Source organism: Motacilla alba, chromosome 3 (genome assembly GCF_015832195.1).
Source record: "Motacilla alba alba isolate MOTALB_02 chromosome 3, Motacilla_alba_V1.0_pri, whole genome shotgun sequence".
Lineage (NCBI taxonomy): Eukaryota > Metazoa > Chordata > Aves > Passeriformes > Motacillidae > Motacilla > Motacilla alba.
Window position 1 is genome coordinate 45,865,381 of NC_052018.1, and position 12,401 is coordinate 45,877,781.

Here is a 12,401-nt window from a genome sequence, read left to right on the forward strand (position 1 = left end):
CTGAAAATGAACAGCATGGGAATTGTTGAGGACAGTCACAGCATTAGTGATGAGCCCACCAGTGACTGATGGCCACATGTGTCCGTGACACACTTCTAACCATTGCAGCTGGTACAGCCCAGAGGGCCAGATGCTTTTGGTGCAGACAAACCTCAGGCTGCCTCCAAACAGATTGCTGCTCATGTGGACTGCAAAGGGAGCTTCACAGCGGTGGAAAACAGGAAAAAAAAAACAGATGAGGGTAAAGACAGGCATGATGTATCTTCTGGCAGTCTCGTTAACAGCTCAAATTTATGCCTGAAGAGACATCCAGCCAACAGCAAACACACAGGAGAGGAAATAAGGTCCTCTCCAAAGGAAATGGTTCAAAAAATGGCAGGCCCACATGAGATCATGCAAAGGGATAATGCAGCATGAAAAAGATAAAAAAATTAGGTCTCCTAACAAAGATTTAGTTACTTAAAGAAAGATGTGTTACTTAAAAAGGGATCATGAATTTAGAAGGACTGTGTGGAGGTCACGGAAGACTAGCGAGGCCTTTCCTCGTCCGTAGGTCACGGACGACTAGCGAGGCCTTTCCTTGCCCGTAGGTCACGGAAGACTAGCGAGGCCTTTCCTCGCCCGTCAGGAGAGAGCAGCTGCTGCCGCCATCAGCAGCAAAATAAACCCTGCCAAGAAACTGACCTATTTTCCCGTGAGGGAGAAGGGAGCAGGGTGACGGAGCGGTGGGGCAGAGGGGGCATTCCCGGCAGCAGCCCGGCGCAGTGTCTCCGGGCTGCGTGCGAGCGCAGGGAAGGCGCGCCGGCCCCGCTCCCCGCCGGCGGCAGGGCAGCGACGCTGACCCGGGACACAGCGCAGCACAGCGGGCAGCAGTGTCCCTTGGCTGTTCCCTGCTCCCAGGGTTCATAGAGGGTCGCGGGGCACAGAGCCTCGCACTCAGAACAGGCACCGGGCTGCAGCTTGCACTGGATGAAGCGTCACACCGGCCCCTGCATCACCCGAGTGGCACAAAAGCTGCTTTGTCCGCTCCGTCGCGGCTCTAGTGGACACCTGGAGCTGATCCAGCCTGAAAACTGCAGGTACTCCAGCTCGACCACAGGACACAGCTATAAACACATGCAAGTTAAGGTCCAGCTTTCCCTTTCTCTGTTCCCCCTCCCCCTCTCCTCTTTCAAAGGAAGATAACTGAGCTCAGCAGCTCAGGAAAAAACGACGGACCCCCTGCCTGAATCCTAAAGCTCCTACATACGCTTTAGGATGCACCTGAAATGGCATTTATGCTGTATTGCAGCGAGACTCTTTAAACCTCTGCTGGTAAATTTCTGAAATCCCATTCATTTTTGTTATCCCAGCTTGAGTGCTTGCCCGTGGTGTTTGTAACTGACTTAGTTTAATCTAAGCAGATTTAGCACTAATAACTAGAGCTCACTAATGCATATTGCAATTATGTATCACACTGGGAAATCCTGTCCCCCGAGCAAAACCATAGCTGCCTCCCAGTAGTGGAAGCAACTAATACCAATCTAAAAAGATCCCCAGATGTTCCAGGCACTGCTCGCTCCCATTCACAAGTAACTTCTTCTATGGCATTCAAGGAGGCAAAGCTTAAGCAGCACACTTTAGTCCAGTTTTAATGATATATGGATTTAATTCAGGATTCCTGGTAACGCTCCCACTGAACTTTCACATTTGTCCTCTATCCATCCATTTTCTCCGCAGTGAATGCTCTTCATTAGAAGCAGCTGCTCCCCACTTACTTCTTATGAAACATATGAGATAACCAAAATGTTTAAAGTGGATTTTTTGCCTTAGAACAAAATTACTTTTCTGTCTGTCATAAACTAAAGGAAGTGAGTCTGAGAGGAAGAATTATGTAGTAACGAGCTCCAAAGTTTCCAGAAGTAAACTGGTGGATTTTAGACTGCTTCTCCATAACCTCAAATATTTCCCTTTAATTTTTCAGGTGTTTGATGTGATGCATCCTGGTTGGTTACTTACTGCATGTGTGTATCTGTCGATTGATGGGAGAGCCAACATCAGTTTTGATCTTTGCTAAACCCTAGTGTTCCATCACTACAGAAAATCTGGCACTCGTGCCCCCAGACCATACACAGAACAGTGCCACATATAAAGCACTGGTATGCACACACTAGCTCAGTTTTGCCTAGTTTCTTTTGGGGTTTTATTTTTTCAAAACCATTAGCAAAATATCTCAGTGCTGGGCAGCTTTGTGCCTAATCTGCACTTCCTAGCACAGATTGAATCAACTCTGCGTTGTGCCTACTGGACAATTTAACAGAAATACCATTCACAATCCACATTTGATGCTTAACAACAGGGAAAATGGACATCAACAGAGGAGCTCAGGTCTAATATTAATGATCATGCAGCTTGAAGGGCAAGGTCTAGGTTAATTCCACTTAACTTTGCTAAGACATCTAAAATCAGCAGCCACCTTATCCCAGACTTCCACTATAATCAAAGAAAAGTTGTACCTGCCTCCAGAATGCTACTTAGCTTCCACCTGATTTTCCACCTGAAAGTGGTTGCCTCTCCTTACTGACTACTAGAAGGGCCCTCAGGCAATAACTCAGTAAGTGCTACAGTCAGACAGTAAGGTCTGGAACTGGGCATGCACAGCATCTCTTCTAAGTTTTATAGGAACATGAAAAGCTGAGAAGGAAAAAAAATCATATAAACCTCTATCTTGCATTAATGCCAGGTAAGTATAATTTGAAATATATTGCAAAGAACACTCAGAAAATAAAAAGCAGCAGTAGTCAAGAGAAATCTTCTCTCTGCGTATGTGATTTGTTGCTAAGGAGAATGTTCTTGTTCTGCCACAGAGCAATGCTGCTGAACAAAACATGAAAGCACCTCCCTCTCAAAGGATCTGGGTCTTTACAGCTCAAATAAACTCAGTCAAAATATAAACTCACCCAAATGAACCGAAACCACTCCCTTTGACTAGAGGGCACCCTGCCTCCCCTCCATGCTCACTGCAGGTGTTACCTGCCATGAGAAATGCCACCCCAGCATGCTATCCTTGCTATCCACCCTTTGTAAATCCACAGTAGCAAAATCACAGAAATAAACTGCACTGGTTCAAGGGAGATGAAACCTTTCAATACACCGCTAACCTAAAGCTGCCTCTCAGGACAGAAAGTACAGTTTTATTAGGCAGCTCTATGTGGTGATCTGTGTGAAATGAGCCCCAGATCCCAGCAACTGTTCTCCTAATGCATCTGTGTGCTGATGGCCTGATGCACTCTGAGGACTGACCTCCCTCATCCTCCGGGACAACAGAATGTTTTACTAGCAGGGAAACAGGCTGCATGTGGGGATTTGCTACCTGTAAAAGCACTTCTTCTGAGAAGAGTGAAAACTTCACTCTCAAGTGCTGTAAATATCATAAACACTGCAAACATTTCAAAGTAAAGCCACAGCTGCCTTTATCACTATCACTTTGGCACATGGCACCCCTGAGGTGTCGAGCAAACACCCTCTCATATGGAAATGTACTGTTTTGTCCCAGAGCTGGTTAATGAAGTTTTGTAAGCAATGCTGCTGAAATCCCTGGCAGTTGTGCAAGCCACCTCTGCTCAAGGCAGACGCTGTGGGCTTCTCAGCTTACCTCTTTGATTTTCATCTTCCTCTACGTGAACTACCCCTCACAACTCACCATCAAGCAATTTGTTTTCATACCAATATTAAAAAGGCAAAGGAAAATAAAGACCCTCATGGTGAAAGGATTTTTTCCTAAAAATGAAGTTTACAGAAGCACATCAACACATGATAAACACATCTGAACAAAGTTTGTATTTCAGAAGATAACTTTGCTGCAGCCTGTGTTGTATTTATAGGGCTTTTTGAAGCTACTTGCCATGAAACAATTTCCTTTCTTTTAATGAGATCACTTACCCAAGTGAATAGAGACGGCATTTCTTGCTTCTGATTCGATGGATGAGGCTAAACCTCTCATCAAGACAGACTGACCAGGGTTTTTTTGTGGTTTCAGAGTACCCTTTCAAGCTGCTCAGGTTCATGTGTTCACATGAAATCTGTTGAAATCAAAGGATATTTCATTTTAAGACATGACTTTTAACTTGTTTTTAATTTGCCTTCTGGGGGAGTAGTGGAAAAAAGAAAAATGTTCATTGGTTTAATTTAAGTCTTATTGTCAATCTGACACACGGCTACAAAGATCTGGTGATTTTTTTTCCTTGTTTGTCTGTTCCGCTTGGTGAAATTTAAGGCTTACATAATTCCCCAGAGAGCAATGCAGTTTGAAAAGCAAATAATTAAGCATTAGTACTATACCAAATTTTTTTTTTCATGAGGAAAAGATGTTTCAGCATTCAAATGTTTAATTTTTTTTTTCTTTTCAAACCTTGGAGTGGATTCTGCATCCTGAATAATGTTAAAATCAAGACTGTAATTACAAAGTTGCAGCATCTCTGCAATGAGCACCTTACCCAGAGTGCCCTGGATCTCAGCTCCAGAAGGGATTTAATCTTTACCCCAACTCATGCCGTCTCCAACAACAAAGGGATTTAAGCAAGTGCGTAACTAAACAGAGGAATCATAGCATGTGTGCCTATGCTGAGCTGGCTTGGACATCTAGAGACTAAAGCCAGGATAAAAGCCCTGCAAAAGAAGAGATAGAGACCCTGCAGGGAGGAACACTGTAAGTCAAAGCCCTTGTACAGACCAAGAAAGCAAAGACTGAAAATGCACTGGTTTCATCAGTGGATGTGTCAAAAATCACTGAGGGGTGAAGTCAGCTTTGCCAGCAGCTGAGCAGCAGCCTGGAACAGCCAAACTCACAGTGACTGAGCCAGCAAAGCCATGGCCCTGTGAGTGACACCCTACAGAGGAGCCCTGCCTGCAGCACCAGCTCTGCCTGTCCATCCAGTAGCTCAGGCCAGAATTTCACCCCCAGGCCACCACATTCCACTCCACCTTCTTCCTCCAAATCCACTCTGGAAAAGGCAGGCACAGCGCTGGAGAGTGCTGCACCTTTTGCAGAACGCAGGAGCCAGAGCACAGCAGTCGATGGAGAGCTGGTACAATTTGTATGGCTCTCCCGTAGCAGTGGCAAGGAGGCAAGGGGAAGCAGAAGGAAGCACCAAAGCTGTGGCTACTTCTGCCCAAAGCTGTGGCTAATTCTGCCCAGGAATGGCTGCATTGCTCTGCACTACCATCAGCATCCACAGTCTGTTCTTGAAGGGCTTCTCAAACCATGCAGCCCAGCCACCAGTCAAGGGTTGCAGGGCACAGGTTGCCACCTTGCAGAGAAGAAAGCAAAGACTGAGAAGAGCTGCAGGAACCCAGCTGGGCCATAGTGATGAAAAGTTGTTCTTTGGGCCCAGTACCAGCCCTGGCTGCAGGAATGGGAACTGGCACTGTCAGAAAGACAACAACTGAAATGGTGGAAAAGACAAAATCAGGCTAAATATCAGTCCTGAGCAGACTGTTCTCATCTTGCTCCTTTCCTTCTTCAACAGCAGACTGCAGAGGCTCAGTTCCCAGTCTTAGTCAAACTAAAAAGCACTGCTCTGGTCCCACCTGGAGCCACAGAAATGAAACAATTTTACACAGAGGTGAGAGCAAAACCTGGAACCCAGCCTTTAATGTGGCAGACACTCTCCACCACATACCTTATAATAAGTAAATAAAACTCTCATTCTGTATGCTCTGAAAGATCATTACCTGGAGCTTTACATTCAAAGAGCTCCACACTGTACCACCACCTCCCTGCTCCTGTTTGGCTCATAATTCCCATGGAAAATTCATAAAAGCAAATACAGCATCTCTTCATGCTGTTCCCAGGATTCACTAAGTTTTAAGCAATGATTTGCACTGCACCCCGCTACCCATTTCCCTTCGGTCACATAACAATCAAGGAATAAATGGCACTGCAATAATAAGCACTAATTTAAGACACAGAAGAATAATGTACTCTCTACAGAAAACTAAGATTCTGCAATGCTGCCACTTAATTGACTCATGGCATTATGAGCAATTACAACAGTCAGAGTTTGAAGCAATTTTAACAGCTCTTGCTATTGAATAGCTCTTGCTATTAAAAAAAACCAAACAAAACCCAACAACAACAAATTTTTTTTTAAAAAACCAAACAAAAATCATATCCTGAACCTGACTTTAGCACCATCATAAGTCTGTTGCATGATTTATTGATGCACTGAGCTCACATTCTGTTCTGGGCTTCTGCTCACTACTGTTGTACAAACAACAGCACAAGAAAGATGCTTCTCCTGATCATAAAATACCAGCACTGAAAATGCTTTTTCTGGCCACACCTTGACCCTGCTGACATGGCACCTTCCAGCACTTTGAGCCATTCCACACTAATGGCATGGGGCTGAACTTTGGCACAGTAATTAGTAGACACTTGCTCAGCAAACAAGGAAAATGACATCCCATGCTTATCTACATAAGTAGGATGCCATTTTCAGAAGTGCTCATACCAGTCATGGAGTTATCCCATCAGTTACTCATCTTGTAACATCTGCCAGGTCAGGAACATGGATTCCTCCCATTTTTTGTTTTCACTTATGCTTATTCCCCCAACCAGGGTCAGTTACTCTGGGAATGAAACTTCTTGCTGAGTGTGTCAAAAGCAATAAACTCTCTGTTAATTGAAGTCCTTGCAGGCTTTGACCCCACTAGTGGAATTTAGCAGCATCTGCCACTGTTTATTAAGTTGCGGAGATGAAGGATGTTTTCAAACTTAATACGTCTGCCACAGTCTAAACTTCTGTACAACAAAACAAGCAGTTCTACACACATCTCTGGCTGTCCCACATGCATCATCTTGCCTCCTGCCCTCTCAGGGCTGGCATGAGTGGCAGCAGAGATGTCATTTTATTGAGAATTTAGCCACGGGTACCCACAAGCTGGAGAACACATGAACACCCTGCTATCCTCTTTTCTAGAGGCTTTTCAAATTATCTCAGCCTCAAAAGCACTGCATTAACAAAGAATTTAATATGTGAATGACATTTCAGTGATGTTGGCACCTGGGGCTTTTTGCTGTTTTTCAGAGTAGGTAATGATGCTGTCAGCTCTGTATTCAAGGGTCAATTGCTGATAGACCTGGGTACCAAAAGCAGCTGCCCTGTTGGAATTGTGAGCATCCAGCACCTTTTCCATTTTTTTCTTACAGGAAATGCACACGCAGATGCTGTTGTGCATGTGATGACTCTGTTAAAACACGATGGCCCATGAATTTCCATATATGCTGAAGGCTGGAAGTATCTATCAGCACAATCTGGATTTGGAAATGCCCTATTTTAAAAAGTACATACACCCACCAATTTCCATGGCTGCTGTTTTTGTCCTGAAAATATAAATATTCTATTGGTATCGTTGAAACAACTTGTTCAAGTTAGGGTCTGATGCCTTGTTCTCATTTTACTGGGAACCTCAACTGCCTCCTTTTGAAGTAAAATGAGCCCGCTTATCATACTATTATTGAGAGGTGGAGAGGTTGAATACACTCTCTTGATACAGAGTGCTCTGTATTTTTCCATCTGAGAGGGAGAGGGGGAAGAGAGAGAAACATCACATCTAGAATTTCAGTCATACCATACTCCTGTCAGGACACAAACCCATTTGGAAATAAATAACATGGAAATAATGCATTCTTTCAAACCTGTGTTTTGACCTTTATATTCATGCTGACCATCAGTGCTAGGTTAAGCAACTTTAGAAATAAATCAGTTTCAAAAAGGTTTGGTGTGAGGTTAATTCCTTAGATATGAGGGAACAATCTCCACCAGGCAAAGTGTTTTCTAAATGGAGAGTGAAACAAAAAACCCACCTGAGAAGTGCTAATGTACTTTAGGAACCTTGAGGCCTCATAGTTGAGGGAAGGGGTTGGACTTGCCCATGGTTGTAGTTCAATGTGCCATCTTACAGTCTGTAAAACAAAGCAAAACAAAAAACACCTTAAAGGCAATGCAAGCATAAATTACATGGGCTAATAAACTAAGGAGATTTAATTTCAAACTAAAATCCTTTCCTGGGGGCTTGTCTACACATGAAAAAACATTTCAGAACAAAGCAGAGTTTCAACTACAGTGAAAAAGCATCTAACTATGATTCAAAATTATCAGCTTTGAAAGCAGATGTAGGTAATTCAGAAAGAAAGTGCTCCTCATTCAGGATACATGTGTTAACCCAATTATTCTAGGACACCCAAGTAAGCTGTGAGAAATGCATGAAGAAAACCAAGACTGAAATAACCAAATCCTACATCAAAACATCTGGAAACAGTAATATCATTTCAATTTCATATCTATCAGGTATCAATGTCCACTGGAAGAAGAACTTGGATTGCAAACACTAATCACCAAAGGAAACCTCTGCGAGCAACCTGTTCTCTTTCTTAAGATCTAGATTTTATTGAAATAACAAGCTCCTTGTGGGCTTTGAGAAAAGCCCTCTTCCTCTCCCACGCTTGTCTGACAGATATACCAGAATTCTTTGTTTCCCTGAAAAGATAAAAATGTGTCTGGCTGTAGCCCTACCACTCCTCATTTACATAGCCCCAAGGAAGTAGCTTTGGTGGGTGCTTCCTGCACTCGCTCAGCTCTGAACCTTGGGGATCCTGTCAGTTTTTCCAGAAACACTTTCCACATAGACAGAGTGGGACAGAAAAGGCCTTTCAGACACGTGCTTGCAGAGCAACAGGGCTCTGTGCTCCCATCTGCACCTCCTTCTCCAAATTCTGCCCGCTGTCATGCTGGGAAGTTTAGACTTGTCATCTCTTGCCCTCAAGTAGATAAAAATACAAGCAGGGTGTTAAGTTGTGCTAAATCAAGATTGATTCCTTGTGGCCTTTCATCTTCAGGCACCATAACTCACTTCTACGGTTGGGCAGGTACTATCAAGCTTCCCTTTAATCATCCTCAATTAACTGAGCTTCCATAATGGACAGGATGGGGTTTCTCTCTCAAAGGCTCATGCTGGCATTCAGTAAAATACAATCAGAAACCCCACTCGGGATTCCCACAGGACTGTATTTCAGATGAAGCCCTGGAAAACGTGTAGAAGAGAGCAATTAGCTGGAGAGGATGGAGGCAGACAGGTGAGTTGGGGCACTGAGCCCCCAGACAGGACTGGTCTGTGGCACCAGGAGAAGAGCCAGCACAGTGACAGCAGGGATCCTGTGATGCCAGAGAGGAATGAAGGAAAGAGAAGGTAAAATTAGAAAAGATTATTAGAGAGGACCACCAGACCAGATGGCGTTTGCCTTGAGCTGGTATCATCAATTGCTATTTTTGCAGCCTAAGTAAACATAGTTTACAGTGAATGTGAGCCAGGGGATCTGTATAAGGTTTGTTCCTTTAGGGGTTATTTTTCAGATTTGTTGTGGGTTTGGGGTTGTTTGGGGAGGAGGGAGGGGGAGGTTGAGTTTTTGGGGTTTTTTTTTCTTTTTTTTGTTTTGTTTTGTTGGGGTTTTTTTTTTTTTTTTGTTTTGTTGTTTTTTACCGTAAAGAGATGCTGAAAAGGATATTGAGATTTTTTTTCCCTACCCCGAAAGCAGAAAAAAGTAGCATTTCTCACCCTGAAACTTCCTGCCTGTAGCAAATTTGGACTCCTATACTCTCCACAGCATGAGCCTGGAGGCAAGCTAGCAAGCCAGCTCTGCAGCTGCATGACCTCTGCTTGCAGCAGGCAGCCTGCAAACAGCGAACAGCAGGAGGATAGGTGCACACCAGGGAGGGAAATTCGTGTAATCTTTCAGAATGAGTCACAGTTCACACGGCTGAATAACGTTTGCAATGACAGGAATGCTGCTGTTTCAACAGGCTTGAAAGCTGAAATGAAAATGAAGACTGACAATCGTTTTCAGAGGGAAAAAAAAAAAAAAGAAAAAATCAACCAACTAAACAAAAAAACCAACCAAACAACAACAAAAAAACAACCCAAACCAAATAAAACCACCAACCACCCAGATACCTACATCTGTGCCCAGTTTTTCTAAAATCTATTTGTGTGAGAAGTAGCTGAAGCAGCTCATTAAGTAGAGGAATTGCAGGGTGACCATTGTGGACTATTCAGCAAGAATTCCTTCTGCACAGAGTTGACAGGGAAGAAAAAAAAAATCCCTCTATAATGAACCACATGAATGAATTCTTTTTCAGCAGAGTGCAATGTCCAAGGGCCACTGCAGCTTACGCTCAGGTTCTTAAAACCTTCAAGACGATAAACTGCCTTCCACCGACTCCAAACTATTGATAAACACATGGAAATGAAATAAAAACCCCAGTGACTTTCTAATGCAGTTTCACTAAAAAGGTTGGGGGGGGGGGGGGGGAAGGAGGAAAAAACTGAAAGACATCAAGCTTTTATACAGTTCTTTAAATGTAGGAGCAATACATAAATGCTATTTTTGTGACAGAGATCAGACCCGAGGCTCCTGTTTGACGGCAACGCTTTTGCACGGCTTCTCAAACTTCACACTTGGTCCCTGGCTCCTTGGGAAGCAGCAGCCTACTTCCATTCACTAACGAGCACACAGGAGAGTCCTGTTCCTAGCGCCTCCTGACACCCCTACAGGGTGCCTCAATAGCTGCCTTACAATAAGAGTCACAGACAATGCATGGGGGGGAAAATCCAACACATCTCTGGGACCGGGTGAACCCTCCCCCCGAGGGTAACTCACAAATGTTGGTGGTGAGTTTTGGGTACATTCAGGAATACAAAATATCCCCCTGAAGGAGCTGTTCCATAGTACATTCGTAGCTTTTGTTTATAGTTTTCCAGGTAATTTCCAGCTTGGTTCACAGCGTTTCCATGTAAGCCTTCTCAAATAAATCTATAGATGCTTTGTGAAAATCAGGTTTATCCCTGATAAAAAACAATCCTTATTTGAGGAGTTTTCCCCCTCTCTTGACTTTGCAATTTTGTTTACTCAGAGCAAACCTTAGTGGGGCATCATGATTTGGATTTTCTCACCTGTATCATGGAAATCTCTGGAATGACTGAGAACAGGTCCCTGTGGCTGCTGAACAAACAGGCTGAGGAGCAGCTCCTTTCACAGTGGGCTTTACAGCAAGAGGAGCAGAGGAGCTATTACAGCCCAGATTATACAGCTCTGGATATGAAATTCAGACAGGCTGCCCAGGAGGAGCCAGAAAATGGGTGCAGACAATCTGCATTTTTGCCTATCACCATGGGTGTGCTCTCTTCCTAGGGTAAGGACTCATCCAACTAGACACCATGACTGTGTTTCCTAAACACCAACATATCCATACTCCACAATATAAAGACATGACAGTACCTGGAAAGTTACAATGCTACTTAAAAAAAAAATAAAAATTCATACTGAATATCTTAAAGTAACCCTCTGTATATAGCTTCACTTATAGACACATCAATTGAAATTAGCATTGTAAGAAAAATCAATCTTCAGCAGGACTTTATCACAAGCACTGGTCAGACACTGACTTCAGCTACTCCTGAAGGTAATGGATATCCAGAAACCGCTATTCAGAGTGGTGTCTAAATTTTCATCATGTGAGATAACCACAGAGAAAAGAAAATCCTAAAGTAATGCCGTTGCTTTGTTAGGAAAACTAAGATGCATTTAAAGGTCTGATTTTTCTTCCAGGTACTTCACACTTAAGGATAAGGACTGATGTTTCCTTCAAACCAATCTCACAGTAATCTGCAAAGACTTCTCTCTGGAGACCACTTTTTCCTAGAGTTTTTTTTTTCCCCCCTCATAGCCATCTGTGATAGTCATTTGATAATCCCCTAATAACCTGTAGTATATATGTGATATACTTTTAAACTGTTGTTTAAAATCTGTCCTAGAAATCTGAAATCGTAATATAAAATTTAAATCAAAATGTGCAAAGAGCTCACAAACCAGCAGGTCTAAAATTGTCTGCCAAATGTTTGGTTTTCCATCCTAAACTTGCACACAAATAATTAAATTCTTTCCAGACCAATCCTAGTTTTAGTGCACTAATTCAAAGAGCCCAACCCCTTCCTTCCCTTCTGCTTACATTTGAAAGGGAATTAGTATTAGTAAGTTTTTCATATTTCCATCTTTTTTAACTCAGTAGCTGTTTCTCCCCCCTTTTAATCTCCTTCCTTTTTAGTAGCCAATTAAAATACAGAAACATATTGGCCATTTTTGTAAACAAAAATTGGGGTATCCCATTGCCCTGCCAAGCAGTCTGTTGCTTACAAAGAAGAAACAAAAGACGTGTCAATATATACACAGATGCTTTAAGTAAATCCTCTGATTAAATCATGCAACAATTTATTTTTTTACATCTGAGGCAGAACCAAATGTGAGTGGAAATCATTTGTGGTAATAAATTCCATCAACAACCATAAATATTTGCCAGCCATAGAAA

The 12,401-nt window shown here is 43.0% G+C and overlaps 1 protein-coding gene across 2 annotated transcripts in view; it reads right to left on the bottom strand.

Annotated features, from left to right (window-relative positions):
* METTL24 (methyltransferase like 24) overlaps positions 1 to 12,401 on the bottom strand; it is a 44,510-nt gene that overhangs the window by 16,533 nt on the left and 15,576 nt on the right. For both annotated transcript variants that reach the window (XM_038132839.1, XM_038132840.1), the window contains exons 2-3: positions 7,847 to 7,945; positions 3,922 to 4,061 (exon numbers count right to left, since the gene is read on the bottom strand). In XM_038132839.1, coding sequence (XP_037988767.1) covers positions 3,922 to 4,061; positions 7,847 to 7,945 — 239 coding nt within the window. The remainder of the gene's footprint in view (positions 1 to 3,921; positions 4,062 to 7,846; positions 7,946 to 12,401) is intronic.